General features: G+C 47.7%; 1 protein-coding gene across 4 annotated transcripts in view; it reads left to right on the forward strand.

Moving 5' to 3' along the window:
• Positions 1–17,694, forward strand: part of NBEAL2 (neurobeachin like 2) — a 127,653-nt gene extending 109,959 nt beyond the window's left edge. For all 4 annotated transcript variants that reach the window (XM_073677094.1, XM_073677092.1, XM_073677093.1 and 1 more), the window contains 11 exons: positions 2,710–2,807; positions 2,984–3,100; positions 3,219–3,308; positions 3,383–3,492; positions 3,630–3,802; positions 3,882–3,976; positions 4,053–4,169; positions 4,605–4,766; positions 4,916–5,064; positions 5,199–5,334; positions 15,193–17,694. In XM_073677094.1, coding sequence (XP_073533195.1) covers positions 2,710–2,807; positions 2,984–3,100; positions 3,219–3,308; positions 3,383–3,492; positions 3,630–3,802; positions 3,882–3,976; positions 4,053–4,169; positions 4,605–4,766; positions 4,916–5,064; positions 5,199–5,334; positions 15,193–15,294 — 1,349 coding nt within the window. In that variant the 3' untranslated portion in view covers positions 15,295–17,694. The remainder of the gene's footprint in view (positions 1–2,709; positions 2,808–2,983; positions 3,101–3,218; positions 3,309–3,382; positions 3,493–3,629; positions 3,803–3,881; positions 3,977–4,052; positions 4,170–4,604; positions 4,767–4,915; positions 5,065–5,198; positions 5,335–15,192) is intronic.
• Positions 17,695–18,261: the final 567 nt, after the last annotated feature.

Genomic DNA, 18,261 nt, shown 5'->3' on the forward strand with positions numbered 1-18,261 from the left:
ACCATGCAGGCGGTCCTAGGACAGAGGAGATATGATTGCCATGTGGAGGGAGGGATGGCAGCCACCATGCAGGCGGTCCTAGGACAGGGGAGATATGATTGCCATGTGGAGGGAGGGATGGCAGCCACCATGCAGGCGGTCCTAGGACAGGGGAGATATGATTGCCATGTGGAGGGAGGGATGGCGGCCACCATGCAGGCGGTCCTAGGACAGAGGAGATGTGACTGCCATGTGGAGGGAGGGATGGCAGCCACCATGCAGGCGGTCCTAGGACAGAGGAGATATGATTGCCATGTGGAGGGAGGGATGGCAGCCACCATGCAGGCGGTCCTAGGACAGAGGAGATGTGACTGCCATGTGGAGGGAGGGATGGTGGCCACCATGCAGGCGGTCCTAGGACAGAGGAGATATGACCGCCATGTGGAGGGAGGGATGGCGGCCACCATGCAGGCGGTCCTAGGACAGAGGAGATGTGACTGCCATGTGGAGGGTGGGATGGCGGCCACCATGCAGGCGGTCCTAGGACAGAGGAGATGTGACTGCCATGTGGAGGGAGGGATGGTGGCCACCATGCAGGCGGTCCTAGGACAGAGGAGATGTGACCACTCTGTGGAGGGAGGGATGGCGGCCACCATGCAGGCGGTCCTAGGACAGAGGAGATGTGACCACTCTGTGGAGGGAGGGATGGTGGCCACCATGCAGGCGGTCCTAGGACAGAGGAGATATGACCGCCATGTGGAGGGAGGGATGGCGGCCACCATGCAGGCGGTCCTAGGACAGAGGAGATGTGACTGCCATGTGGAGGGAGGGATGGCGGCCACCATGCAGGCGGTCCTAGGACAGAGGAGATGTGACTGCCATGTGGAGGGAGGGATGGTGGCCACCATGCAGGCGGTCCTAGGACAGAGGAGATGTGACCACTCTGTGGAGAGAGGGATGGCGGCCACCATGCAGGCGGTCCTAGGACAGAGGAGATGTGACCACTCTGTGGAGGGAGGGATGGCGGCCACCATGCAGGCGGTCCTAGGACAGAGGAGATGTGACTGCCATGTGGAGGGAGGGATGGCAGCCACCATGCAGGCGGTCCTAGGACAGAGGAGATGTGACTGCCATGTGGAGGGAGGGATGGTGGCCACCATGCAGGCGGTCCTAGGACAGAGGAGATGTGACTGCCATGTGGAGTGAGGGATGGCGGCCACCATGCAGGTGGTCCTAGGACAGAGGAGATGTGACTGCCATGTGGAGGGAGGGATGGCGGCCACCATGCAGGCGGTCCTAGGACAGAGGAGATGTGACTGCCATGTGGAGAGAGGGATGGCGGCCACCATGCAGGCGGTCCTAGGACAGAGGAGATGTGACTGCCATGTGGAGGGAGGGATGGCGGCCACCATGCAGGCGGTCCTAGGACAGAGGAGATATGACTGCCATGTGGAGGGAGGGATGGCGGCCACCATGCAGGCGGTCCTAGGACAGAGGAGATGTGACTGCCATGTGGAGGGAGGGATGGCGGCCACCATGCAGGCGGTCCTAGGACAGAGGAGATATGACTGCCATGTGGAGGGAGGGATGGCGGCCACTATGCAGGCGGTCCTAGGACAGAGGAGATGTGACTGCCATGTGGAGGGAGGGATGGTGGCCACCATGCAGGCGGTCCTAGGACAGAGGAGATGTGACTGCCATGTGGAGAGAGGGATGGCGGCCACCATGCAGGCGGTCCTAGGACAGAGGAGATATGACTGCCATGTGGAGAGAGGGATGGCGGCCACCATGCAGGCGGTCCTAGGACAGAGAAGATATGACTGCCATGTGGAGAGAGGGATGGCGGCCACCATGCAGGCGGTCCTAGGACAGAGGAGATGTGACTGCCATGTGGAGAGAGGGATGGCGGCCACCTTGCAGGCGGTCCTAGGACAGAGAAGATATGACTGCCATGTGGAGAGAGGGATGGCGGCCACCATGCAGGCGGTCCTAGGACAGAGAAGATATGACTGCCATGTGGAGAGAGGGATGGCGGCCACCATGCAGGCGGTCCTAGGACAGAGGAGATGTGACTGCCATGTGGAGAGAGGGATGGCGGCCACCTTGCAGGCGGTCCTAGGACAGAGAAGATATGACTGCCATGTGGAGAGAGGGATGGCGGCCACCATGCAGGCGGTCCTAGGACAGAGGAGATGTGACTGCCATGTGGAGAGAGGGATGGCGGCCACCATGCAGGCGGTCCTAGAACAGAGGAGATGTGACTGCCATGTGGAGAGAGGGATGGCGGCCACCATGCAGGCGGTCCTAGGACAGAGGAGATATGACTGCCATGTGGAGGGAGGGATGGCGGCCACCATGCAGGCGGTCCTAGGACAGAGGAGATGTGACTGCCATGTGGAGAGAGGGATGGCGGCCACCATGCAGGCGGTCCTAGGACAGAGGAGATGTGACTGCCATGTGGAGTGAGGGATGGCGGCCACCATGCAGGCGGTCCTAGGACAGAGGAGATGTGACTGCCTTGTGGAGAGAGGGATGGCGGCCACCATGCAGGCGGTCCTAGGACAGAGGAGATGTGACTGCCATGTGGAGAGAGGGATGGCGGCCACCATGCAGGCGGTCCTAGGACAGGGCAGAAGCCTTGCAGCCCTTGGACTGTTACAGGGGGTTTATGTAGATGTAATGGGCTCTCGCTCCTTTGGGTTTGTGTCCAGCTCGTTCTCTCTTTGGCAGGTGTGGTGGACTTGGATGCTATAGCGGATGAGACGGAGAGGAAAGCTTTGGAGGGGATCATCAGTAACTTTGGGCAGACGCCCTGCCAGCTCCTCAAGGTATTGTTGTTACATAGGGTTAATGACGTGTGAGTGGTACCACGTTTTTTGCAGGTGATTAGAAAACCATGGCTGCTTGTCACATAAACCCGCCACCCCACAGTGTTAGTTTTTGCGTCACTTTCTCGCACGGCGTCGGAGCATTTATATCAACTGGATCATTTCATTCTATGTAGGAGCCTCATCCGCCACGGCTGACCGCCGAGCACGCCGCCCGGAGACTCTCCAGGATGGACACCTACTCGCCCAATCTGTTTGAGAAGTTATCGGAGCTGAAGCCGTTCTTCGTGGAGGTGAGGTCGCGGGGCGAGGCCGCTCACGTGGTTGGGGGGGCGCCTCCACATTCGCCTTCGGCTGTCGGCACAGAGTTATTATATTGCAACCGTATAATGCCATCTGTCCATCCTGCAGGGTATGATGGAAGGGGTCCCGTTGGTGCAGGCCATGGTCCCCAAATACCAGGCTCATTCCTTCATGACTCAGGGGTCTCCAGACGTGCTGGTGAGTCCTCGGTCTGGACGTCGGCCCATAGATCATCTCCCGATGTCCTCATAGCCACCTCTCTGCCCTCACAGGTCACGGTCAGTGCCAACGGCCTCCTGGGCACTCACGGCTGGCTGCCCTACGACAAGAACTTCTCCAATTACTTCAGCTTCACAAAGGACCCCACCATCTCCAACACCAGGTGAGCACCCCTCGACCCGCCGCATATGGCCCTGCTGGAGAGCCTAGCCTATGGTGGTCTGCTCGTTGTGGTTGTCCCACCACGGCGGGGTGTATGTGGCGCTGTATACAGCCTGATCACCACATCTCTTTGTCTAGGACCCATCGCTTCCTCTCCGGCCCCTTCGCTTCGGGCGCTGACCTCTCCGCTACAATCCTGGTCGTGTCTCATGATGCAAAGTTACTGTTCAGTGGCGGCCACTGGGACAACAGCCTGCGGGTCACCTCCCTGAGCCGGGGCAAAGTCATCGGTCACATCACCAGACACATCGGTAATTATGGGGGCCACACTTTGAGAGCCTTGGTGGGGCCCCTGTGTGGTCTGACCCGTGCCGTCTGTTTCCGGGGTAGATGTGGTGACGTGCCTGGCCCTGGACCTGTGCGGGATATACCTCATATCTGGCTCTCGGGACACCACGTGTATGATCTGGGAGGTTCTGCAGCAGGTGAGGGGCCTGCTCCTATATTCTGCGGTATATTTTGGGGTGCGGTATATTGACGATGTTTTTCTTCTGGTCGCAGGGCGGCCTTTCTGCTGGGTTGTCCCCTAAGCCGGTGCAGGTGCTGTACGGCCACGACCACGAGGTGACCTGTGTGGCCATCAGCACGGAGCTGGACATGGCCGTCTCTGGATCCAAGGTGATGTCCTCATGTCGGCTTTCACGATTGCAGTCGTTCCTAGCGGTGGTGTCAGGCCGTGCTGGGAGATGTAGTGCCACCACAGCATCAAGACTGTAGCTGAATGAAAAATGACTATATTGTGAACATCTGCTTGCTGTCAGGGAACGGAAACTTTCTTCCATCCAGAGGCATAAACCTGATGCTTCTCACAACTGAGGGTTCGTTACTATGTGTCAAACTAGAGAATCCAGCATGAACTGATCGCACTAGCGCAGATCTCTCATTACCTGCCCTGATACATTGTAACAGTCCGGAGCTCACAGAGGATACAATTGTAACAGACCCCCAGCTGTGAGAATGACGATGTAACAGAAATGTCGCCATCTTCTTACAGCAAGCAGAGATCTTACCAGCGGTGATGAATTAGCCCAATGCTTTTCTGTATCGCTGCAGGACGGGACGGTCATCGTCCACACCATCCGGCGGGGGCACTTCATGAGGAGCATTCGGCCCCCCTGCGAGAGCTCCCTCCCGCTGACGGTCTCCCACCTCGCTGTGGGCCTGGAGGGGCAGATTGTCTTCCACAGCACCATCGAAGGCAGGAGCTCGCTGAAGGTGAGGACCCCGCACAGATCTGACCTCCCCGCCCCTCGGTCGCTCCTGCAGCTGCATCTCCCTCCTCAATTCTGGTGGTCTCCCAGGACTGTTCTATGCACCAGTCCGCAGACCCCCCCCCCCCCATCCTAACGTCCTCTGCTTTCTAGGATAAGTTTTCGCTGCACCTATACTCCGTGAACGGGAAGCACCTGTCCTCCGTGTGCCTGGAGGAGCCGGCCTCCGCTCTGTGCGCCACCCAGGACTACGTGGTCCTCGGCACCACGCACTGCTCTCTGCAGATACGGGACCTCCGCAGGTGAGAACCGCCGCGTCCCCACTGATCCCCACCCTGCTTCCCTGACCATTCACCTGTGCCCTCATGTTGTCTGCTCTAGTCACATCCAAAGCTGCATCCTCCCTATCTGATGTAATAATCTCCCTTCTCCACAGCCTCGGCCTCGCAGTCTCTCCGCTGCCCATGAAGGTTCCTGTACATTGTGTGTCCGTGACCAAAGAAAATAGTCACATCCTGGTGGGCTTAGAGGACGGAAAACTGATCGTGGTGGGAGCTGGACAACCGCTAGAGGTCGGGATCCACTGACTGTACACTACTGTGATCACACACCCGCACCAGCAGAATAGTGAGCGCAGCTCTGGAGTATAATACAGGATGTAACTCAGGATCAGTAATGTAATGTATGTACACAGTGACTGCACCAGCAGAATAGTGAGTGCAGCTCTGGAGTATAATACAGGATGTAACTCAGGATCAGTAATGTAATGTATGTACACAGTGACTGCACCAGCAGAATAGTGAGTGCAGCTCTGGAGTATAATACAGGATGTAACTCAGGATCAGTAATGTAATGTATGTACACAGTGACTGCACCAGCAGAATAGTGAGTGCAGCTCTGGAGTATAATACAGGAGGTAACTCAGGATCAGTAATGTAATGTATGTACAAAGTGACTGCCCAGCAGAATAGTGAGTGCAGCTCTGGGTATAATACCGGATGTAACTCAGGATCAGTAATGTAATGTATGTACACAGTGACTGCACCAGCAGAATAGTGAGTGCAGCTCTGGAGTATAATACAGGAGGTAACTCAGGATCAGTAATGTAATGTATGTACACAGTGACTGCACCAGCAGAATAGTGAGTGCAGCTCTGGAGTATAATACAGGATGTAACTCAGGATCAGTAATGTAATGTATGTACACAGTGACTGCACCAGCAGAATAGTGAGTGCAGCTCTGGAGTATAATACAGGATGTAACTCAGGATCAGTAATGTAATGTATGTACACAGTGACTGCACCAGCAGAATAGTGAGTGCAGCTCTGGAGTATAATACAGGATGTAACTCAGGATCAGTAATGTAATGTATGTACACAGTGACTGCACCAGCAGAATAGTGAGTGCAGCTCTGGAGTATAATACAGGATGTAACTCAGGATCAGTACAGGATCAGTAATGTAATGTATGTACACAGTGACTGCACCAGCAGAATAGTGAGTGCAGCTCTGGAGTATAATACAGGATGTAACTCAGGATCAGTAATGTAATGTATGTACACAGTGACTGCACCAGCAGAATAGTGAGTGCAGCTCTGGAGTATAATACAGGATGTAACTCAGGATCAGTAATGTATGTACACAGTGACTGCACCAGCAGAATAGTGAGTGCAGCTCTGAAGTATAATACAGGATGTAACTCAGGATCAGTAATGTAATGTATGTACACAGTGACTGCACCAGCAGAATAGTGAGTGCAGCTCTGGAGTATAATACAGGATGTAACTCAGGATCAGTAATGTATGTACACAGTGACTGCACCAGCAGAATAGTGATTGCAGCTCTGTAGTATAATACAGGAGGTAACTCAGGATCAGTAATGTATGTACACAGTGACGGCACCAGCAGAAGAGTGAGTGCAGCTCTGGAGTATAATACAGGAGGTAACTCAGAATCAGTAATGTAATGTATGTACACAGTGACAGCACCAGCAGAATGGTGAGTGCAGCTCTGGAACATAATACAGGATGAAACTCAGGATCAGTGATGTAATGTATGTACACAGTGACTGCACCAGCAGAATAGTGAGTGCAGCTCTGAAGTATAATACAGGATGTAACTCAGGATCAGTAATGTAATGTATGTACACAGTGACTGCACCAGCAGAATAGTGATTGCAGCTCTGGAGTATAATACAGGAGGTAACTCAGGATCAGTACAGGATCAGTAATGTATGTACACAGTGACGGCACCAGCAGAATAGTGAGTGCAGCTCTGGAGTATAATACAGGAGGTAACTCAGAATCAGTAATGTAATGTATGTACACAGTGACAGCACCAGCAGAATAGTGAGTGCAGCTCTGGAGTATAATACAGGATGAAACTCAGGATCAGTGATGTAATGTATGTACACAGTGACTGCACCAGCAGAATAGTGATTGCAGCTCTGGAGTATAATACAGGATGTAACTCCGGATCAGCAATGTAATGTATGTACACAGTGACTGCACCAGCAGAATAGTGATTGCAGCTCTGGAGTATAATACAGGATGTAACTCCGGATCAGCAATGTAATGTATGTACACAGTGAGTGCAGCTCTGGAGTATAATACAGGACGTAACTCAGGATCAGTAATGTAATGTATGTACACAGTGACTGCACCAGCAGAATAGTGAATGCAGCTCTGGAGTATAATACAGGATGTAACTCAGGATCAGTAATGTAATGTATGTACACAGTGACTGCACCAGCAGAATAGTGATTGCAGCTCTGGAGTATAATACAGGAGGTAACTCAGGATCAGTACAGGATCAGTAATGTATGTACACAGTGACGGCACCAGCAGAATAGTGAGTGCAGCTCTGGAGTATAATACAGGAGGTAACTCAGAATCAGTAATGTAATGTATGTACACAGTGACAGCACCAGCAGAATAGTGAGTGCAGCTCTGGAGTATAATACAGGAGGTAACTCAGGATCAGTAATGTAATGTATGTACACAGTGACTGCACCAGCAGAATAGTGAGTGCAGCTCTGGAGTATAATACAGGATGTAACTCAGGATCAGTAATGTATGTACACAGTGACTGCACCAGCAGAATAGTGAGTGCAGCTCTGGAGTATAATACAGGATGTAACTCAGGATCAGTAATGTATGTACACAGTGACTGCACCAGCAGAATAGTGAGTGCAGCTCTGGAGTATAATACAGGATGTAACTCAGGATCAGTAATGTAATGTATATATACACAGCGACTGCACCAGCAGAATAGTGAGTGCAGCTCTGGAGTATAATACAGGAGGTAACTCAGGATCAGTAATGTAATGTATGTACACAGTGACTGCACCAGCAGAATAGTGAATGCAGCTCTGGAGTATAATACAGGATGTAAATCAGGATCAGTAATGTAATGTATGTACACAGTGACTGCACCAGCAGAATAGTGAGTGCAGCTCTGGAGTATAATACAGGATGTAACTCAGGATCAGTAATGTAATGTATGTACACAGTGACTCCACCAGCAGAATAGTGAGTGCAGCTCTGGAGTATAATACAGGAGGTAACTCAGGATCAGTAATGTAATGTATGTACAGAGTGACAGCACCAGCAGAATAGTGAGTGCAGCTCTGGAGTATAGTACAGGAGGTAACTCAGGATCAGTAATGTAATGTATGTACACAGTGACTGCACCAGCAGAATAGTGAGTGCAGCTCTGGGGTATAATACAGGATGTAACTCAGGATCAGTAATGTAATGTATGTACACAGTGACTGCACCAGCAGAATAGTGAGTGCAGCTCTGGAGTATAATACAGGAGGTAACTCAGGATCAGTAATGTAATGTATGTACAGAGTGACAGCACCAGCAGAATAGTGAGTGCAGCTCTGGAGTATAGTTCAGGAGGTAACTCAGGATCAGTAATGTAATGTATGTACACAGTGACTGCACCAGCAGAATAGTGAGTGCAGCTCTGGGGTATAATACAGGATGTAACTCAGGATCAGTAATGTAATGTATGTACACAGTGACTGCACCAGCAGAATAGTGAGCGCAGCTCTGGAGTATAATACAGGAGGTAACTCAGGATCAGTAATATAATGTATGTACACAGTGACTGCACCAGCAGAATAGTGAGTGCAGCTCTGGAGTATAATACAGGAGGTAACTCAGGATCAGTAATGTAATGTATGTACAGAGTGACAGCACCAGCAGAATAGTGAGTGCAGCTCTGGGGTATAATACAGGATGTAACTCAGGATCAGTAATGTAATGTATGTACACAGTGACTGCACCAGCAGAATAGTGAGTGCAGCTCTGGAGTATAATACAGGATGTAACTCAGGATCAGTAATGTAATGTATGTACACAGTGACTGCACCAGCAGAATAGTGAGTGCAGCTCTGGAATATAATAAAGGATGTAACTCCGGATCAGTAATGTAATGTATGTACACAGTGACTGCACCAGCAGAATAGTGAGTGCAGCTCTGGAGTATAATACAGGAGGTAACTCAGGATCAGTAATGTAATGTATGTACAGAGTGACAGCACCAGCAGAATAGTGAGTGCAGCTCTGGAGTATAGTACAGGAGGTAACTCAGGATCAGTAATGTAATGTATGTACACAGTGACTGCACCAGCAGAATAGTGAGTGCAGCTCTGGGGTATAATACAGGATGTAACTCAGGATCAGTAATGTAATGTATGTACACAGTGACTGCACCAGCAGAATAGTGAGTGCAGCTCTGGAGTATAATACAGGAGGTAACTCAGGATCAGTAATATAATGTATGTACACAGTGACTGCACCAGCAGAATAGTGAGTGCAGCTCTGGAGGATAATACAGGAGGTAACTCAGGATCAGTAATGTAATGTATGTACACAGTAACTGCACCAGCAGAATAGTGAGTGCAGCTCTGGAGTATAATACAGGAGGTAACTCAGGATCAGTAATATAATGTATGTACACAGTGACTCCACCAGCGGAATAGTGAGTGCAGCTCTGGAGTATAATACAGGATGTAACTCAGGATCAGTAATGTAATGTATGTACACAGTGACTGCACCAGCAGAATAGTGAGTGCAGCTCTGGGATATAATACAGGATGTAACTCAGGATCAGTAATGTAATGTATGTACACAGTGACTCCACCAGCGGAATAGTGAGTGCAGCTCTGGAGTATAATACAGGATGTAACTCAGGATCAGTAATGTAATGTATGTACACAGTGACTGCACCAGCAGAATAGTGAGTGCAGCTCTGGAGTATAATACAGGATGTAACTCCGGATCAGTAATGTAATGTATGTACACAGTGACTGCACCAGCAGAATAGTGAATGCAGCTCTGGAGTATAATACAGGATGTAACTCAGGATCAGTAATGTAATGTATGTACACAGTGACTGCACCAGCAGAATAGTGAGTGCAGCTCTGGAGTATAATACAGGAGGTAACTCAGGATCAGTAATGTAATGTATGTACACAGTGACTGCACCAGCAGAATAGTGAGTGCAGCTCTGGAGTATAATACAGGAGGTAACTCAGGATCAGTAATGTAATGTGTGTACACAGTGACTGCACCAGCAGAATAGTGAGTGCAGCTCTGGAGTATAATACAGGATGTAACTCAGGATCAGTAATGTAATGTATGTACACAGTGACTGCACCAGCAGAATAGTGAGTGCAGCTCTGGAGTATAATACAGGAGGTAACTCAGGATTAGTAATGTATGTGCACAGTGACTGCACCAGCAGAATAGTGAGTGCAGCTCTGGAGTATAATACAGGAGGTAACTCAGGATCAGTAATGTAATGTATGTACACAGTGACTGCTCCAGCAGAATAGTGAGTGCAGCTCTGGAGTATAATACAGGAGGTAACTCAGGATCAGTAATGTAATGTATGTACACAGTGACTGCACCAGCAGAATAGTGAGTGCAGCTCTGGGGTATAATACAGGATGTAACTCAGGATCAGTAATGTAATGTATGTACACAGTGACTGCTCCAGCAGAATAGTGAGTGCAGCTCTGGAGTATAATACAGGAGGTAACTCAGGATCAGTAATGTAATGTATGTACACAGTGACTGCACCAGCAGAATAGTGAGTGCAGCTCTGGAGTATAATACAGGATGTAACTCAGGACCAGTAATGTAATGTATGTACACAGTGACTGCACCAGCAGAATAGTGAGTGCAGCTCTGGAGTATAATACAGGATATAACTCAGGATGAGTAATGTAATGTATGTACACAGTGACTGCACCAGCAGAATAGTGAGTGCAGCTCTGGAGTATAATACAGGATGTAACTCAGGACCAGTAATGTAATGTATGTACACAGTGACTGCTCCAGCAGAATAGTGAGTGCAGCTCTGGAGTATAATACAGGAGGTAACTCAGGATCAGTAATGTAATGTATGTACACAGTGACTGCACCAGCAGAATAGTGAGTGCAGCTCTGGAGTATAATACAGGATGTAACTCAGGACCAGTAATGTAATGTATGTACACAGTGACTGCACCAGCAGAATAGTGAGTGCAGCTCTGGAGTATAATACAGGATATAACTCAGGATGAGTAATGTAATGTATGTACACAGTGACTGCACCAGCAGAATAGTGAGTGCAGCTCTGGAGTATAATACAGGATGTAACTCAGGATCAGTAATGTAATGTATATATACACAGCGACTGCACCAGCAGAATAGTGAGTGCAGCTCTGGAGTATAATACAGGAGGTAACTCAGGATCAGTAATGTAATGTATGTACACAGTGACTGCACCAGCAGAATAGTGAATGCAGCTCTGGAGTATAATACAGGATGTAAATCAGGATCAGTAATGTAATGTATGTACACAGTGACTGCACCAGCAGAATAGTGAGTGCAGCTCTGGAGTATAATACAGGATGTAACTCAGGATCAGTAATGTAATGTATGTACACAGTGACTCCACCAGCAGAATAGTGAGTGCAGCTCTGGAGTATAATACAGGAGGTAACTCAGGATCAGTAATGTAATGTATGTACAGAGTGACAGCACCAGCAGAATAGTGAGTGCAGCTCTGGAGTATAGTACAGGAGGTAACTCAGGATCAGTAATGTAATGTATGTACACAGTGACTGCACCAGCAGAATAGTGAGTGCAGCTCTGGGGTATAATACAGGATGTAACTCAGGATCAGTAATGTAATGTATGTACACAGTGACTGCACCAGCAGAATAGTGAGTGCAGCTCTGGAGTATAATACAGGAGGTAACTCAGGATCAGTAATGTAATGTATGTACAGAGTGACAGCACCAGCAGAATAGTGAGTGCAGCTCTGGAGTATAGTTCAGGAGGTAACTCAGGATCAGTAATGTAATGTATGTACACAGTGACTGCACCAGCAGAATAGTGAGTGCAGCTCTGGGGTATAATACAGGATGTAACTCAGGATCAGTAATGTAATGTATGTACACAGTGACTGCACCAGCAGAATAGTGAGCGCAGCTCTGGAGTATAATACAGGAGGTAACTCAGGATCAGTAATATAATGTATGTACACAGTGACTGCACCAGCAGAATAGTGAGTGCAGCTCTGGAGTATAATACAGGAGGTAACTCAGGATCAGTAATGTAATGTATGTACAGAGTGACAGCACCAGCAGAATAGTGAGTGCAGCTCTGGGGTATAATACAGGATGTAACTCAGGATCAGTAATGTAATGTATGTACACAGTGACTGCACCAGCAGAATAGTGAGTGCAGCTCTGGAGTATAATACAGGATGTAACTCAGGATCAGTAATGTAATGTATGTACACAGTGACTGCACCAGCAGAATAGTGAGTGCAGCTCTGGAATATAATAAAGGATGTAACTCCGGATCAGTAATGTAATGTATGTACACAGTGACTGCACCAGCAGAATAGTGAGTGCAGCTCTGGAGTATAATACAGGAGGTAACTCAGGATCAGTAATGTAATGTATGTACAGAGTGACAGCACCAGCAGAATAGTGAGTGCAGCTCTGGAGTATAGTACAGGAGGTAACTCAGGATCAGTAATGTAATGTATGTACACAGTGACTGCACCAGCAGAATAGTGAGTGCAGCTCTGGGGTATAATACAGGATGTAACTCAGGATCAGTAATGTAATGTATGTACACAGTGACTGCACCAGCAGAATAGTGAGTGCAGCTCTGGAGTATAATACAGGAGGTAACTCAGGATCAGTAATATAATGTATGTACACAGTGACTGCACCAGCAGAATAGTGAGTGCAGCTCTGGAGGATAATACAGGAGGTAACTCAGGATCAGTAATGTAATGTATGTACACAGTAACTGCACCAGCAGAATAGTGAGTGCAGCTCTGGAGTATAATACAGGAGGTAACTCAGGATCAGTAATATAATGTATGTACACAGTGACTCCACCAGCGGAATAGTGAGTGCAGCTCTGGAGTATAATACAGGATGTAACTCAGGATCAGTAATGTAATGTATGTACACAGTGACTGCACCAGCAGAATAGTGAGTGCAGCTCTGGGATATAATACAGGATGTAACTCAGGATCAGTAATGTAATGTATGTACACAGTGACTCCACCAGCGGAATAGTGAGTGCAGCTCTGGAGTATAATACAGGATGTAACTCAGGATCAGTAATGTAATGTATGTACACAGTGACTGCACCAGCAGAATAGTGAGTGCAGCTCTGGAGTATAATACAGGATGTAACTCCGGATCAGTAATGTAATGTATGTACACAGTGACTGCACCAGCAGAATAGTGAATGCAGCTCTGGAGTATAATACAGGATGTAACTCAGGATCAGTAATGTAATGTATGTACACAGTGACTGCACCAGCAGAATAGTGAGTGCAGCTCTGGAGTATAATACAGGAGGTAACTCAGGATCAGTAATGTAATGTATGTACACAGTGACTGCACCAGCAGAATAGTGAGTGCAGCTCTGGAGTATAATACAGGAGGTAACTCAGGATCAGTAATGTAATGTGTGTACACAGTGACTGCACCAGCAGAATAGTGAGTGCAGCTCTGGAGTATAATACAGGATGTAACTCAGGATCAGTAATGTAATGTATGTACACAGTGACTGCACCAGCAGAATAGTGAGTGCAGCTCTGGAGTATAATACAGGAGGTAACTCAGGATTAGTAATGTATGTGCACAGTGACTGCACCAGCAGAATAGTGAGTGCAGCTCTGGAGTATAATACAGGAGGTAACTCAGGATCAGTAATGTAATGTATGTACACAGTGACTGCTCCAGCAGAATAGTGAGTGCAGCTCTGGAGTATAATACAGGAGGTAACTCAGGATCAGTAATGTAATGTATGTACACAGTGACTGCACCAGCAGAATAGTGAGTGCAGCTCTGGGGTATAATACAGGATGTAACTCAGGATCAGTAATGTAATGTATGTACACAGTGACTGCTCCAGCAGAATAGTGAGTGCAGCTCTGGAGTATAATACAGGAGGTAACTCAGGATCAGTAATGTAATGTATGTACACAGTGACTGCACCAGCAGAATAGTGAGTGCAGCTCTGGAGTATAATACAGGATGTAACTCAGGACCAGTAATGTAATGTATGTACACCGTGACTGCACCAGCAGAATAGTGAGTGCAGCTCTGGAGTATAATACAGGATATAACTCAGGATGAGTAATGTAATGTATGTACACAGTGACTGCACCAGCAGAATAGTGAGTGCAGCTCTGGAGTATAATACAGGATGTAACTCAGGACCAGTAATGTAATGTATGTACACAGTGACTGCTCCAGCAGAATAGTGAGTGCAGCTCTGGAGTATAATACAGGAGGTAACTCAGGATCAGTAATGTAATGTATGTACACAGTGACTGCACCAGCAGAATAGTGAGTGCAGCTCTGGAGTATAATACAGGATGTAACTCAGGACCAGTAATGTAATGTATGTACACAGTGACTGCACCAGCAGAATAGTGAGTGCAGCTCTGGAGTATAATACAGGATATAACTCAGGATGAGTAATGTAATGTATGTACACAGTGACTGCACCAGCAGAATAGTGAGTGCAGCTCTGGAGTATAATACAGGATGTAACTCAGGACCAGTAATGTAATGTATGTACACAGTGACTGCACCAGCAGAATAGTGAGTGCAGCTCTGGAGTATAATACAGGATGTAACTCAGGACCAGTAATGTAATGTATGTACACAGTGACTGCACCAGCAGAATAGTGAGGGCAGCTCTGGAGTATAATACAGGATGAGTAATGTAATGTATGTACACAGTGACTGCACCAGCAGAATAGTGAGTGCAGCTCTGGAGTATAATACAGAATCAGTAATGTATGTACACAGTGAGTGGAGCTCTGGAGTATAATACAGAATAAGTTATCATACTTTTAGCTGATTTCTGATCCTGTTTTTCTCTGTAGTTGAGAACAGGACAATTCACCAGGAAACTCTGGGGTTCCACCCGCCGCATCTCACAAGTGTCTTCTGGTGAAACCGAATACAGACCGACTGAGTCCAAGTGATGGACGTCTGAGAGATGGGAAACCTGGAGCACCTGACAGGACTCCGGCCTCCATGACGCCGTCGCCCGGCTCTCCTCCTGGATGTGGACCCTTTGGGTTGGATATGACGCGGCCAGTGGTCCCTGTAGAGCATCGGCCCCATTCCGGATCAGTGTTTGGACATATCGGGGTCCTGCACTCTCCACAAGCAATAACATGGGGTCACGCACCTTCTCATTGACTCGTTGCCTTACAGGAGAAGCAGCCGCTCGTGTTTCATGGTTTCTGAGGGGATTTAGACTTTTTGCGTTCACCCCAATGTTCCGTTGTTGGATGGACGGCACCGTACGCTCGCCATTAGGCTGAGGTCACCGCTGCTGCTCGGGGCGGGCGCTCGTATCCGCATCCTGCCGCCGTTTTATCGCGTTCCTGTATTTTTTATTGACTTTTGTAGTGAACACTGTCAGACATTTTATGTGGTGGACGGACGGAGCGGATGTTGCACTTAATCCCGTCTCTTCGCCTGGTCCGGCGCGGGTCGCTGTGACGCGTTGTCGTCTTTTCCTGCTGCGTCCTGAGGACACGTCGCGTTTTATATCATTTTCTTTCTGTTACTGAAATGGATCCATTCAGAGAAAACCAAAATATGAGATTTATTTTCTTCTTTTCGTACAAAAAGGGTGGGACGTGCAATGCGTGGGGTGGACAGGGGTCGCTGCGGGGGGATGTATTGAATTGTTTACGGCTTTTTGTGCGGATTCGATGGGTTTATCGCCATCGAGGACAGTGGTTGAGAGTCGCTGGTCTGGGCCTATGATGTACAGGATTGTCTTATGGGTATTTAATGGGGTGAATACTACTTTGAGGTGGGGTTATGGGCTCTGTGTTTTGGGGGTCTTTACTGATATTTGCACTAAATTTCTAAAATTCTTGCTCTTATATGACGCTATTGTTACAATTCTGTTTTTTTTTTTGTTTTTTTTTATATGCAACGAGTGCAAAAAGCCTGTATGGCGCTATGGACTGTATCACTGGTAGTGGGTGGGAGCATTTTTGGTCCTTTTTTTTTTTTTTTTTTTTGGGTGTGGGGGGTGAGAATTTTTGAAATATTTTTTTTAACGAAAATCTTTTAAAAAATTTTTATAGGAAATTGCAGAAATCAATGCACCAATCTTGTTAGTTTCCCAAAATGTTACAAATGTGGCAGACAGTGCCCCCTATATTTTTTTTTTATAACTTTTTTTATGATTTTTAATTCTCAATGTGCAATATGTATTTCATTGATTCAACGTGAAAAAAACCCCACTGTTTCCTGTAAAAAAAAAAAAAAAAAAAAAGTGGGCATACATTTGGAAGACCGGTACCTGTGTGAGTTGTGACTGGCTGAAGCTTAACCCTTCTGAATTGTAACAGATTATGGGACTAAACCACTGCCTTTTATTGGAGATGGTCCTTGCCCTGTATAAATGACATGGATGGGTGGGTCTTGATGCTGAATCTTGAAGTCATTGTGACGAAAGGTTTATATTTCGCCTGTATTTTGAGCTCTTTTGCAAAAAGTTTGCAAAAAATGAATTCCTGATTGCTTCCTCTCCCTAGTTATGGGTATATCACTGATTACAATGGATAATTTTAGTTTTTTCTTCCTATATTAATATGGCTTATTATGCTGATAAATCTGAGCAATCACCAATGTCTCACCTTATAATTCATAAACAGAGGGGACAGCGATGGGGGACGCAGACACGCCACATTTAACATTTTAATTAGTGACTGCAATCTCTACTGGTGGACAATATTGTGTGTTGTCGATGCTTAAAGGTCACATCTGCTTCTTATTGGGTTAGAGGTGCTATAATTTGACTTTTTGGGGGTAAAAGTTGGACTCATTCTTTTCTCACTTTTCATGCACAATTTCTGTTGTAGGTGCAAGGGTGTAACCTTGCTGTAACGTCAGTTGTCATGTCACTGCCTGTTTATTTTTCACTATTGTACCCTCATTTTCCGCCCCAATTTTAGCTTGGTACAGAGATTATAAAGAGATGGTTGCCGTCTGGGTATTAGTTGTCATATAACTGTTACTTGGCACATAATACATTTCTATACCCGCATCTTTACTTTACAGCATTCTGTATCCTGTTTATTATGTTGTTATCCACCTACCGGTACCAATCACAATAGTGACCAATGGGTCGGTGCTTCCAGTCTGAGCCCGGCGGCCATCATGGACTCTTTTTTCGATGCATTCTCTCCTCGTTACGGATGTAAGTGAGGGATCCCGCCAGCTCCTCTTCTTCCTCTTAATCTTCAAAAGATCAAGCACAAAAACTGATATTGGTATAAATGTTGCCTTAAACTTGAAGCAGCACCTGCCTCCCTGATGACTGTAATGTGGACCATAAAGATTGTGTTTTCTATTCACTTCCTGCGTCCTGTGCGTTCTTCGCGAGTGATACAAAGTATGTTCTAATAACTTAACTACAACTCCCAGCATGCCCTGACCACCTGTGTCATCACTCATTGGGGCAGGGTGAATGTATTTCTCCAACGTGTGGTAATTGCAAAGTGGGACATAAGTATATGCAGCATACTGAGTATACCTTTCCATGATTTTCAGGGGCCTCAGTGACTCCATGACGTAGACGTCATCCAACCCTTATAATAGCAGGCAGGGGCCACAGTGACTCCATGACATAGCCCGTCATCCTGCCCCAATAATAGCAAGCAGGGGCAACAGTGACTCCATAACATAGCCCGTCATCCTGCCCCAATAATAGCATGCAGGGGCCACAGTGACTCCATGACATAGCCCATCATCCTGCCCCAATAATAGCAAGCAGGGGCCACAGTGACTCCATGACATAGCCCATCATCCTGCCCCAATAATAGCATGCAGGGGCCACAGTGACTCCATGACATAGCCCATCATCCTGCCCCAATAATAGCAAGCAGGGGCCACAGTGACTCCATAACATAGCCCGTCATCCT

Source organism: Phyllobates terribilis, unplaced genomic scaffold (genome assembly GCF_046119375.1).
Source record: "Phyllobates terribilis strain yellow unplaced genomic scaffold, ASM4611937v1 Scaffold_4__5_contigs__length_816908805, whole genome shotgun sequence".
NCBI lineage: Eukaryota > Metazoa > Chordata > Amphibia > Anura > Dendrobatidae > Phyllobates > Phyllobates terribilis.